The 12874-nt window shown below is 37.2% G+C and overlaps 1 protein-coding gene across 3 annotated transcripts in view; it reads right to left on the minus strand.

Annotated features, from left to right (window-relative positions):
* Positions 1–843: 843 nt before the first annotated feature.
* Positions 844–12874, minus strand: part of RAB3A (RAB3A, member RAS oncogene family) — a 388099-nt gene continuing 376068 nt past the window's right edge. For all 3 annotated transcript variants that reach the window (XM_044053827.1, XM_044053828.1, XM_044053829.1), the window contains one exon: positions 844–8932. In XM_044053827.1, coding sequence (XP_043909762.1) covers positions 8742–8932 — 191 coding nt within the window. In that variant the 3' untranslated portion in view covers positions 844–8741. The remainder of the gene's footprint in view (positions 8933–12874) is intronic.

Below are 12874 nucleotides of genomic sequence, written 5' to 3' on the forward strand. Positions count from 1 at the left end.
ATCTCATTCCAGGGTACCTTTACATAACAGCAGAAGTAATTACTTCATATAGCAACAGAAGTAGTTGCTAATCCCTCACAAATAGTAATAACTATTCCCAGGAAAGACTATTAAAAAACTTCAGCTTACCACTTCCATCCTTTACAAATGGACTTCTTCAGAGTTGAGGAAGTCCATTGTTAAGGATGAATGTGCTACACAGAAGTGTTTTAATAAAGTCTTTCTTGTGTTGAGTTTGTTCTGCCTCTAGTGGTTGCATTTTTAGATTTTTATTATATTCTATTTTTTCCAGTATCTGAAAAAAACAAAACATATGACTCTGTTACACAAAAAATTAGTGCTTTCATTCGTTTAATACAGAACTTCCTCAGAAACTATTTTATTTTTTCCAGTATGTTTTAGTCACAAATTGATGTGTGAAGAAAATATCCTTAAATTCCAGATGCGGTTATACATAATCCCGTTACATGTATCAATGGACTTTTCTTACCATTCTCTCATGTATCTCATAAAGCCTAGAAAACTGTGTTCATGAAAAAATTTTGACTTGATGAAAAAATTTCTTTCTCCCAGAAAACATGGTGTCTGCTCAAGTCGCAGTACCAAAATTGTACTATTTATTTTCCTAATAAGGCAATGTGCTGCTTTTCATGAAGTGCTGTGCAGAAAAGAGAACTCTTCAAGTAATTTGGTGACAAAAATGCATTTTCCAATATACACTTGGACTGTCACCCTTTAGTAAAGTGGTCATAAGTGTTTTGGAAATGAAAAACTTGTTCATGGACAGTTTTGCATCATGACGATTTTGCCATTATATTCACAAGAATTTGAAAAGAAACATACTACAAGTGCATCGGCAATAATTTATTTCTTCACAACATATCTTTAATATAGCAGTTTAGGAAATCTTTATAAGTCATATAATTTTGACACTTTAATTTTACAGTCATTGTGTAAACTACCGCATGTATTACATAAATAGGTAAATTTCAATAAAATAATCTCTAACAATTTATATATCTGTATAGTAATAAATAACACACTGCTCTGAAAAAAAAACTAGAAACAGACAAGCAATGCATCAGATCATTCAGAACGGTTTTCCACTGAGTACACATTCTTCAGAGAAAGCATATTACCAGAGAGACATACGCGGGTGATGACTTGTAGCAATTTAGTACAGTTTGACATATACATAAAGTCTAAATTATGACACAGAGAATCTGAAATGATTTTTACTCATCTGCTTGGTTCTTCCATTTTTAATGACCAATAATTTAATAAATTTTGGTGGATTTTTCTTCATTTCAGGGATCTTTTTTTTAATCTGGTTAGAAGCATGCTGTGTTTTCTGTTTTAGCGATCCAGTTAAAATTCCAGACATTCTAAGATGATTCCTCTTTCCTATATCAACACCACTAGTCAGCCATAACACAGTATATTTTGTGTAGCAAAACATCCATCATACATTTGTTGAGACACACACACACACACACACACACACACACACACACACACACACACACACACACACACAACACAAATTTATGTTCCCTGGAGATTAGTTTTGTTGCATATGTAAATTAAAACATATTGACAGTTTTCCTGTTCCATAGTGAACCGATTTATTTGCATTGTATCCTCTTCTGTTTTACACTATACTTCTGAAGACAAAGTGAAAAAAAAGTATCAGTCTCAGTTACTAAAATTCCTCTTCCATTTTATCCTAAGGATATTTTATATGAACAAGAAGATAGTATACAATTAATAAGATAATAACCGACTTAAGGTTCTGCTAATGAATGTTACTATACCAAGCTAATATACTCGGTCATGTCATCAGCAAAGGTCTCTGGATAAATCTCAGTGTTTCTAGAAACTCATGACTGAGACAGAACATTCAAAAAATAATAAAACTTAGAATAAAATATACCTTAAATACATTTTATCAATGGAGCCATCTCACATTCACAATACAGGGCATTACAATCTTTTCTCTGATCATAAGCAAGTTGTATGTTTGAGACACAAATGGAAAGAAATTCACCTTGAGGTGAATTTCACATCCATGTCAACAGCACATACCTAAATAGCTATAATTCTCCAGACCCAATTATAATTCTTTGTAGTACATAGAGTTTTAGCCATTCTAATGTATTGCTAATTACAGAAAATAAACATTAAGGGTGCATAGTGTTTTACAGCTTTGAAAAGCTGTGAAAAACTTTAACTTTGCCACACAGACAGCAGAAAAACACATCTAATTAGTGCATAACAAACCTTGTTATCCACCTGTTTGCTATCAGAAAGAGGCATACAAGATTGTTGTTTCCCAATTCTAGAGTATAATCACTAAGCACCGTGTACTACAAAACAATGTAGGACAAATATATTCAGGAGGCTATGGGATAATTCAATATTTAGAATATTACAAATCTAAATAACTGAGTCTCCATCAAGTTTTACACTTTCACTAATAATGCTCAGTGAGAAATAAAAAAAAATTAAAATGTTTTTAGATCTACAAATGACACACAAACTGCAGCATCAACACCACAGTGTCCTTCCAACTGGGAATGCATTAAAACACATTAAAATCAGAACTCTAATTTGTTACTACATATCTGGCTGATCAGACTGTGACCTTTAAGTAACTGTTGAGAGACACACTGCTATGTCTTCATCTGACCAGCTAACCAATGATTAATCTGGTACCCAGCCAGTGGAAATAAGACACTACATCAGTGGCAATCTGAAAATTAATCAAATAAAAAAGAGAATCATGTACAAAGCTGAAAAACAAAGCAATCTGTTAGGAAACTCATTGCAGGTGTTACATCTACCACTATATGTCAAATACCACAGTCATGCATACATTAATCAAATCTTCAGGTCAACGATGAATTAAAGGTCAGACTAAGGACACATGAGGCAACAGTTCTCCTCTCTCCACAGAAGAATTCCATGTCATGTATTACGTATCTACAAAGTAGCACAGCTCCAGAGGAGGAACAAGGACAGGAATAACATGTTCAGGGGAGCAGCCATTCACTGCCGTATTGGGAAACTTCTAGAATGTGTAAGGGAGAACATGGAATATAGAAGGATCCTCAAAAAATCACAGCTACACTACCAGTGACAGATGTGCTAACTAATGAAACATACCTGGGAGAGTATCCAATTAGACTGTAGTATCGCAATCCACAGAAGCCCTTTCAGTCAAACTTGTCAGACAAATGGGTTGTTCAATGACAGCAAATAAATCTTCCTTCAAGATTTGGCACCCTCACAGTTAATGATGGGGGAGGATAAGGGTCTTTTCTTCCTTGCACTGGGATGATGGGTCAAAGCTCACCAAGACAGGAAAGGGTCACTGATTTGTCCATTTGCAGATTTAACAGAATGGGATTTGCAAATTCAAGCTATTATTAACCAAATCACAACCACCTGAAATGTTATCAATGTAAATTATTTTTTTTTCCTTAAATTTACTTACATTTCCAAAGTGCTGCCTAAGACGTAATGAAATACTAAGGACAGACACCATAAAACCAATTTAACAAAGGAATGAATGGGCTTAAATCTCTCAACTACTCATCAATTAGAATGTCTCTCCTTATACTCAGTAGCTTACAGACTGCTGCACGATGACCCATGTCTCACTTTTTGAAACATGGACGACCCTGACCTTCTAATTCTTCAAAAAACCTTCGACAAACACCCACACTAGGGAGTTACATCTACCTAACAAATAAAAAAGCCTCACTGCAGAGAGAGGTACCTAACTCAACATTTTCCTAGTCTATGGAACAAGTTATCCCTGCAGGTCAAAGTACTGTTTTGGCTATCTTTAAGGCTAGTCTTGATGAGTAGCTGGGTAGATATAACCTTAAATCAGGGTTATCAAGCAGTCCCAGCTCAACCTGGGAGGTGGAGCACTATTAAGTGCTTGGAAAGGGTGCCAAGAACTTGTTAAGTTTGTCTTCTTACAGATGTATATGGCTAGGCATCTTCTGGTCTGTCCCTGTGATTATTTGCCTAGTATTTTCCTAAAACCCCAAGTAATATTTGAAAAGATTGGTCACTATAACAAAGGGCACAACTTTAAGGCATATTCCAAGGCATTAAAAGGTAACTGAATCTATATCAGAAGACCAAATATGACAATATAGTGAATAAAAAGGTTAAAAAATACAAGCGGAGCCTCTTATATTTAAAACAATTACCTGCCACTTAAATAGATAATCACATTTCATGCTCCTTTTTTAATGAAGTACAGAGGAATGAATACAAGACTTGTGATCATTATTTAACAAGCAAAACAGTTATAATGATCAAGTTCTAGTTTTTTAAAACCTAGCAAAACTGTGAAATGCTTGACTATGATAATCCACCACAGTATGGTCAAACCTTTGGTTTTAAAACTTGAGAATTTGCTACTAGATTTGCAGTCAGTTTCACCCTTGCTGGTATTGCTTTTTTAATCTATATAAAATAATTACAGGCAGATCTACAACACACATGTACAATAAATACACAAACTCAAGCAAAAATACTGAACATAGCACACACACAACGACCACTTGTTAATTCTATTTACAACCTGTATTTACAATGAGGAAGACAGTAGAGAAAGAGAGTGAATTCAGCCAAAACATGTACTACAGTGAATCACCCTTCAAGGAACACAGAAAGGAAAAAAAAACTTAACACTATACACCACAAATTTCTCCATAGCACAGATGGGTAAACAATGATTCACATTTGCCACATCCATCAAATAATATGGAAAAGTCTAAATGGAGTGTCCAAAGAAACTCTGGAAAAAAAGGTGACATGCAGGATGCAGTCATTTTTAATGATCACTACAGTCACTACCAACATTAAATTTAGGAACTTTATTATAAATATGCTGCCAAACCAGTAAGGTTATGAAGCAACAAACATAAATCAAAACTGAAGAGTGAAATAAATAAGCAAATATTTTAAACGTTCCATGTTCTTTGTATTCAGACCTTGCATTCCCATATGCATTGGATGTTTTTACATTTTCATTAAAGGCAATATAATTTTGCTTTACTTCATTATCACAGATTCAATGCACAACTCTTGTTTGTTTTATGTTGGGACAGAGATTGGCAGGAGATCCCTTGGTGCTGCACTACAGTAGGACAGATACAAAATGCATAACAGCTGCCACTGTCCTCTTTAGACCGGCCTATTTGAAATAAACTGCAGAGGTCTCCATATTAATATGACAGGCCCAGAGACTGACTCTTCTGTCCAGGAACTCATATCTGCAACACTAGCTGTACCACTGAACATTTCTATCTGCTGCAGCCCTCACTTACTCCATGGTAGCCTGTTACTAGTCAATTTTTCTCTGCATAGAAAATGTGCTAAAAAATGGTAAGAAAGTCTTCAGCAAGACTATCTGAGCACATTTTAAGGGAAGGTGAACCAATGCACACTGTGTTGGAAAATAATTTAAATGCTATTAAATTGTATAATTTCTCTACTAAGCAATTTAAATATGTCCAAAGTTAATTATTCAAAAAACGCCCAAACCATATTAAACACAAGTATAGTGAATTTGAACGGGCTGTAAAATCTGTTTCAGGTATTTTAATTGGTTTCTTTGACTTGGATAGATAATTTAATTGGCTTCTTTGACTTAAAAAATGACGACACTAAAAGGGAATCCATGGCGGTTTCCATTTTTTTTTTAAATCTTGAGAATACCTCAGAAGGTAATAAGCAATGCATGCGTGCTACAATGATGCAAAAAGCAGTTTCATGTTATCTTATTTTATGGTTTTGAGGGTACTTTAGTTGTGACACTGGTGGAAATTAATGCTGTCTGAGGCAGATGTCAGCCGCTTCCACAGGCTGATGTTAATTATACAACGAAAGGAGACACTACGTCCTTAAAATTAGGGCTATTAACAGCACCAGTAGTCAGTTTCCCCTTCCTAAGTACAATGAGAATTTCTGATACAATGGGAGAGCACCCTCTCTTTCTGCATTTTAAATGCATCTTATAAACATTGCATATGAGGTACTGGACTGCAGAAATAACCTCTAAACTTCCCCTTTCTGCAAAGAGATGTTTATCAATGGTCAACAACTGCAGTTCTATCTTTCTCTGTGTCTGAATGCAGGCTACTGCATATTTAACAAATTAATATACTTCCACACTATGGACAGTGAAGCACTTGACTGAATTTTATCTAATGATAAAATTAACTCTACTGCCTGGTCCTGCAATTTAAAGGAAACAAAATGCATAAAAAAGTAAGTTTCATCATCAGGCTGTGTGGAGTTTTTTTACCCTTTTAGTGTTCATCTTTGTGGAAATCAGACAATGGTAAACAAAGTTCCTTCTCAGTATGTGAGTGGAGGCAGGGAAGTTTAAAAGAAATGTTTTCGAGTAAGTATCCAGCCTAGCTGCCACCCCCAATAAACACACTTTTGAAATGACAGCCATCCAGGTGACAAATGCAAACAAAAAAGCTTCAGCCATTATATCATAAAATTATTTTGATTAGTTGATTTCAAGTACAGAGGGTGGATGATATATAGAAAGGATCCAAAAGAAACCAAAACCTATAGCTGCTTAAGGTATACTCAACAAATGGAAACATCTGAACAAAAAGTCAGTGTATCTGGCCCTTTCCACTGATTAGTATTATATTGCCCTGAAAATGATACAACTGATAGACTGGGTGGATCATAGTTATTTTAACATATGAAAAAATTACTAAAAACAATTTGGTTTGTGTGTGGGGGTGGATAATGTGGAAACATACCTTGGGACTAAAGCAAAGCAGAGTTCTGCAAACCCTAAAATTCTAGTAAACTGAGCATGTGTACAGGTCTGGTGACACAATCCTGCTAAAATCGCATGTACGAAAGCAAGGCGAGTATGAGCTCTCCTTCAAGGGCATTTTCAATATGTCTACATGACAGTTTGGGAAGCAAGTGAAGGCCTAGTTTTAAGCCAAGATGCCAATACATTTTCACACTGCATACATTCAGTGAAGCATGACATCATGAGGTGGTTTGAAAAGATTTAATTTAATAAATGGCTGTAATAAATAGCCAGAAAGGCTATTCTGACAAGCATTTGCTCACATACTCAGTGTAGCTATTAAATTCTAGGGATTAGTGCTGAAGGAAATAAGGGAAGGGACAAGTATTTCAAGAATATTGAATGCTCATACAAACTTGACGGAAAAGGGAACCCCCCCCCCCCCACAATCGCACACTGGCTGTGTTTCGTACTTTCATAAGCATATCTTTTTTTATATATATATAATTTCAGTTCTGCTTCACTTGAAGTCCAGGTATACATTCCATTAAAATCTACACAGCCTATCAGTCCTCTTTAAGGCCATCTTTCAGACTGTTCCCCAAAAACGTGTTACAGAAATGTTTGTATTAGTGGCCTATCTCTCATTAAAATATATAGTCACTGTAAATAGCAGCTGGCCAGCTTGTTATCCATCCCATCAAAAAGTACAACCAAAATGCACTGTACTCTCTTCTTTGCTTGCACGGAATTAGCAAATGCAGAACACAACCATGAAGCCATGCAACTGCTCATGTTACATGTTGTCCCATAATGTTACAGGCATGCAAATGAAGAACCTGGTCCATATGCATGATCAACAACCAGTGATTGACATATGTACTAAATATGAACTAACAAAACAATACAAGGAAAGAAACTTATCATCAGAGAAAATCAGGAGCAAAATGGAGTTATCACTGAAAGTTCTTTACTGATATTTTAACTTGGTGCATGAAAATGCATTAAGACATCATGCTGAACCCTGTTCTAAAGTTAGCTTGCCGTATATTAAATGGTTCTCCTTCACTGTTTTATTTGTATGACCGGCATTACTGTAGGCAGTGATTTATATATCTTTTAATTACCTATGACACCAATGAGAAAACATGAATAATTTAAGTGCAACATCAACTGTCCTACATTTCCCCTCATTTATCTATACCCTTCATTTAAGAAGGGAGTTGTTGAAACATGGCCTTTGTCCTACCAGATAATCTGATCCTAAGTGTGGTACTGCAGTCCAATGAATAAGGTGCTATTGGCAGTGTGCTTATTTTTATGACATAAGCCACAGATTCTGTCATGTGATTAAATGTAGCAGAAGAATGTTTGGGTCTGTTCTACAACAAGCCGGGTTCTACAGACATGATTGCAACAATTAAAAAAAAAAAAAAAAAAAAAAAAAAAGATAGGAGAGCTGACAACTATAGACCAGATACAAGTTTCCCATGTGTCACAAGCTCTTTGAATACCAGTAAACAAGAAAATCGGTTTCTGGAATCAAACCTAATTATCTAAACTACAAGACTTTGATGTACAAACGTCAAAAGAAGGCAACAGTAACCTCTAACAATGCACAGGGATTAAAAGATGAATGTTACAATTGTTTGCATCTCAGTCAGGTCAACAGAAGTATTAAGATAGGTTCACAATTTCTAAACTCACTTGACTCTATTAGCTTAAAAAAAACCTAATGCACTTTCTGTGCAGTATTCTTGTTTCCCTACTCAAGTCTGGACAAAAAAAAAGGGAGACTCATCATTTGTAATAAAGGGGGCAAAATGGTCTGCCTTTACTTGATACATAGAACAATGAGTGGACGCTTGTACACATGATTACATTGTCAGGATTGTGATACTGAGTAGGTGCTGAAATGCATCCATGCCTTCTAGCATGCACAGTCCTGCTGGGGTGGGCCCTGCTGCTCAGTGAGCTGGGGTCCCTGTTTGGCTCCAGTAAGAGTTGGATCTGCAGTGTCGAGACTTTCAGACATTTTCTCACAGATGATATCGACCAGTCGTTCAAAGGTTTGCTTCACATTGATGTTGTCCTTTGCACTGGCTTCAAAAAACTCAAAACCTATCAGACAAAAAAGATGATAACATTAAACTCCTTTTATTTACTAAAACAATGCATTATCAAACAGAGAGGCAGACAAGCGATTCAGGTGAATTACAAACTAAGAAATTCAAAAGTACTGACTTCAAAAGGATGAGATCTCAGCACAGGAAAAAACTCTACTGAGTATAAAGGGCATTCATCATATGAACACTATGAATATAAGCATTTGTTTAACTTCTCAGATTTATGAAGTTAATATGCAAGTAATATGTAGTTAGCTTTATAGAGTAATGGTTCTTCTTCTTTTTACCACTGTAAAGTGACTAAGCAACAGAAGTAGCAACATTCAGTAATGAGAAAGGCATTAAATATATCACTAATCACATACTACTGTGCAAACAAAATGATCAGAACCCTGCCCAAGCACTGACAAGTTAAAGCTTCTCCCTAGTTATACCTTCAGCAGAGATATTTACTAATTTTTTTAGTTTTTTCTCCCTGCTTTTAGACGACCATCAGCTATCCCATTATTCCAATGACTTGCTATTATCCAGGAATTCTTCAAGCTGTTCTCTGAAGTCCTATTCATCTGGTTCCCCTCTAGAGGCTTGAACTCATGACGTCTCAAACTATGAGCTCCTTCATCATATGTACTCTCATGTATGTCCAATGTACTGCTTTGTGGGTGCTCACCTTGGCCTTGTGTTGCACCTGCTTAGATGCCCAGCCTTCACGGGCTGTCAGAATTGCAGTGGATGAAGCTGCCACCTTTCTACCCACAACAGGTGAGTCAGCACAAACTGTTCAATCCCACTTTCCATTGGGTCCACCAGTACTTAGCCAGCTAGTCAGTAATGGGTCATGTACGTCACTGTCACCACTTTATCCTTCTGCTCCAGGCAAATGGAAATCATGGCATTGAAGTACAGAGCCATACAACATGGGAGAATACTGTATGGGCTTTGTTCATTCATATAAAAGTATTCTCTAATTTTGACCAACATAAATGCAAATGGGGCCATTCTGTTTTCTACAGAGACTGCATCCATTGAAAATTCCTTCATAGAACTGTACCACTCAAGTTAAATACGCAGGTCATCAATAAAAGGCCATTTAATCATTTTCAAACTATTTATTCTTCATTATTCTATGCCAGTAGTCGTCATCAATAAAGGGTACAAAAACACAAAGCAAAATGCACAAACATGGGAGCAGTCACAAAGCTGCACTGCCACTCATTTCCTACATCAGAGTACACAACCAAAGAAAGCAGCAATTTTTAAAGCATTCCTTAAACAAAATCTACCAGCAAAAACCGATTAAAAAACACAAAAATGTAGCACGACACACCTCAGGCTTTGTAGACTGAAACTTTATTTAAAAACAGCCAATGCAAGTGTTTTCATCTCTTACATGGGACTACTTCAGACTGACTGAAACACACTGAGAGACCTGGATGGTCTGTTTTTCCCCCTGCAACACTTCACCACCTCAGTCATTATCGCTTAACATGATGTTTGCTTCTCTGGCTTTTTAATATATTTTTATTATTTGTTTAATGTATAATTTTTATTATTTGCTTACTGTATAACTAATAGTTCTATGAGTAAATAAAACATGAATACATGAATATACATAAATATATCATGAATAACATTATAATAAAATAAAAATAGTTAAATATCAGAAAAATAAATAAAAATGTAATACATCAGTCTGGATCCATACTGAATTGAGAAGCACTGCACAATGGTTCAGTGCTAAACCCAAACATAAAACTACTGTTCAATCTCAGCCTTACTACAGGATATGTACCCAAAGAGTGGCATACAGCAACAGTGGTCCCGCTCCACAAAGGTGGTGCCTCAACGGATCCTGGAAACTATCACCCCATAAGCCTGACTAGCTTGGTCTGCAAAGCTATGGAAAGGATCATCATGGACCTCATAAATAAAGATATTGGGGACCTACAGGCACTGGATCCTACCCAGTTCGGCTTTGTTAAGGGCAGATCCTGCCTCTTAAACCTGGTCGATTTCTTTGAAACAGTCACCAAGGCCATTGGCGAGGGGAAGGTGGTCCACACAGCCTACCTGAACCTCGCAAAAGCCTTCGATACAATACCCCACTCGGGCATTATAGATAAGCTCACCAGCTTAAATATAAACCCCTGTGTCACTAGATGGGTTGCAAACTGGCTCAAGGACAGAAGCCACATGGTTAGAATTGCTGGAGCCATGTCAGACTCCAAGCCAGTTACAAGTGGCATCCCACAAGGCTCAGTCCTGGGACCTCTCTTGTTCGGTATATATTTCTCGGAGGTACAGGCCAACACGGAAGGACTGTGGCTGACTAAGTTCACAGATTACTACAAACTAGGCGCCATAATAGACTCTCCACCCGACACAAGCATCCTACAAAAGAGCCTCATAGAAACAGACAACTGGCGCCAGAGCCATGGCCTCAAGATAAACACCAAAAAGTGTATAGTCATCCTCTTTGGCAAAAACAAAGTGCCCACACATTACCACATAGGTGGTAATCCATTAAGTACGGAAGAAGTAATTAGGGACCTGGGGACCCAAGTTGATAGCAATCTCTCATTTGAAAACCACGTGGCCAAAGTGGTTAGAAAAACATTTTATATAGCCCACCTAATCATGAAGGGATTCACATCTAGATCAGGGGAGGTCATCGTGCCTCTTTACTCATCCCTCATCAGGCCCATAATTGAGTACAATGCCCCTTTTGGGATGTACCTTACCAGACACCTGCAGCAACTGGAAAGACCCCAAAAGTACCTCACCAAGAGGATCAAAGGGCTCAAACAGATGCCATATGCTGCCCGGTTAAAGAAACTCCAGCTCTACTCAGTGGCATACCGCCTGCTCAGAGGCGATCTGTGCCTGACGTATAAAGCCATGTCCAACCCGAATTAATGGACATGTTGCACCTCAGAAAATCCAAATCTCATCGAGCTACGCTCGAGAGACTTGAACCTCAGCACTGAAATAAATAGGACATGCTGGAGGGACAGATTCATAACCTAGAGGCTCCCTTCACTCTGGAATAAAATCCCAGTCCAGGTTAGGCAGAGTCCCTCATTGACTCTCTTCAAGAGGAATCTTGATGAGTGGATGGGAGATCGTAGGTTTACCCCGGGTATCACTTCTGTGTCACTGTTAGACAGAGGCACAGTATACTAACCTCGAAAAAGGGCATAGCAAAATTTATTTAAAATGGGTGGTGAAAGCCAAACACACTCTGGCTAGGCTTATAAATGCCCTAGGGCAGATAGCCTAGTATGAACCCATGAACCTATAATCTCTCTGCCTTACAGCACCAGAGCATGGGCTTCAGTTCTGACCTCCAGTCACTGTTTTATGGAGTTTGCCTGTTTTCACTGCGTCTCTATTAGTCTTCCCAGCCAGTTTAGTTTCCTTCTACCTTTCAAAACATTCAAATTGACTATAGTACACTGCCTACATATATTGCATTTACCCTTGCCTTTGTCATCTGTGTTATGGAGAAAAGGTCCAAGACAGATCAGTTTACTTACTTACTTTATAAATTAAAAGAAAAAAACTGAAATAGAATTTGGTTAGTTTTTAAAGGGATCATGTTAGATAAACAGTAATAAAACTCATGCATTCCTAAATCGTCCTCTACATATTTTGTAATCTAAAATTTGAGGGTTTGTTGCCTGTTTGGTATTTAGATGATTCAAAATGGCTGCTTTAACTTCCCAGATGTAATGGTAAATGACAGCGGGGAATGCTCATGTGTAATTTGGAATTCTACAGACTTAGCTTATGCTTCTGCCTGTGAACGTAATGAACATGTCTCTCTCTAACCACATCATACAAGCCTGACAAACTGCTTCCAAATGAAGCAATACTTTAAATCATAGCATAAAGTACAAAGCAACTTGTGTTGAAAAGGTTCCTAGGATTCCCAAGG

This window comes from Protopterus annectens, chromosome 13.part0, assembly GCF_019279795.1.
Source record: "Protopterus annectens isolate FY-2018-M chromosome 13.part0, PAN1.0, whole genome shotgun sequence".
Lineage (NCBI taxonomy): Eukaryota > Metazoa > Chordata > Ceratodontiformes > Protopteridae > Protopterus > Protopterus annectens.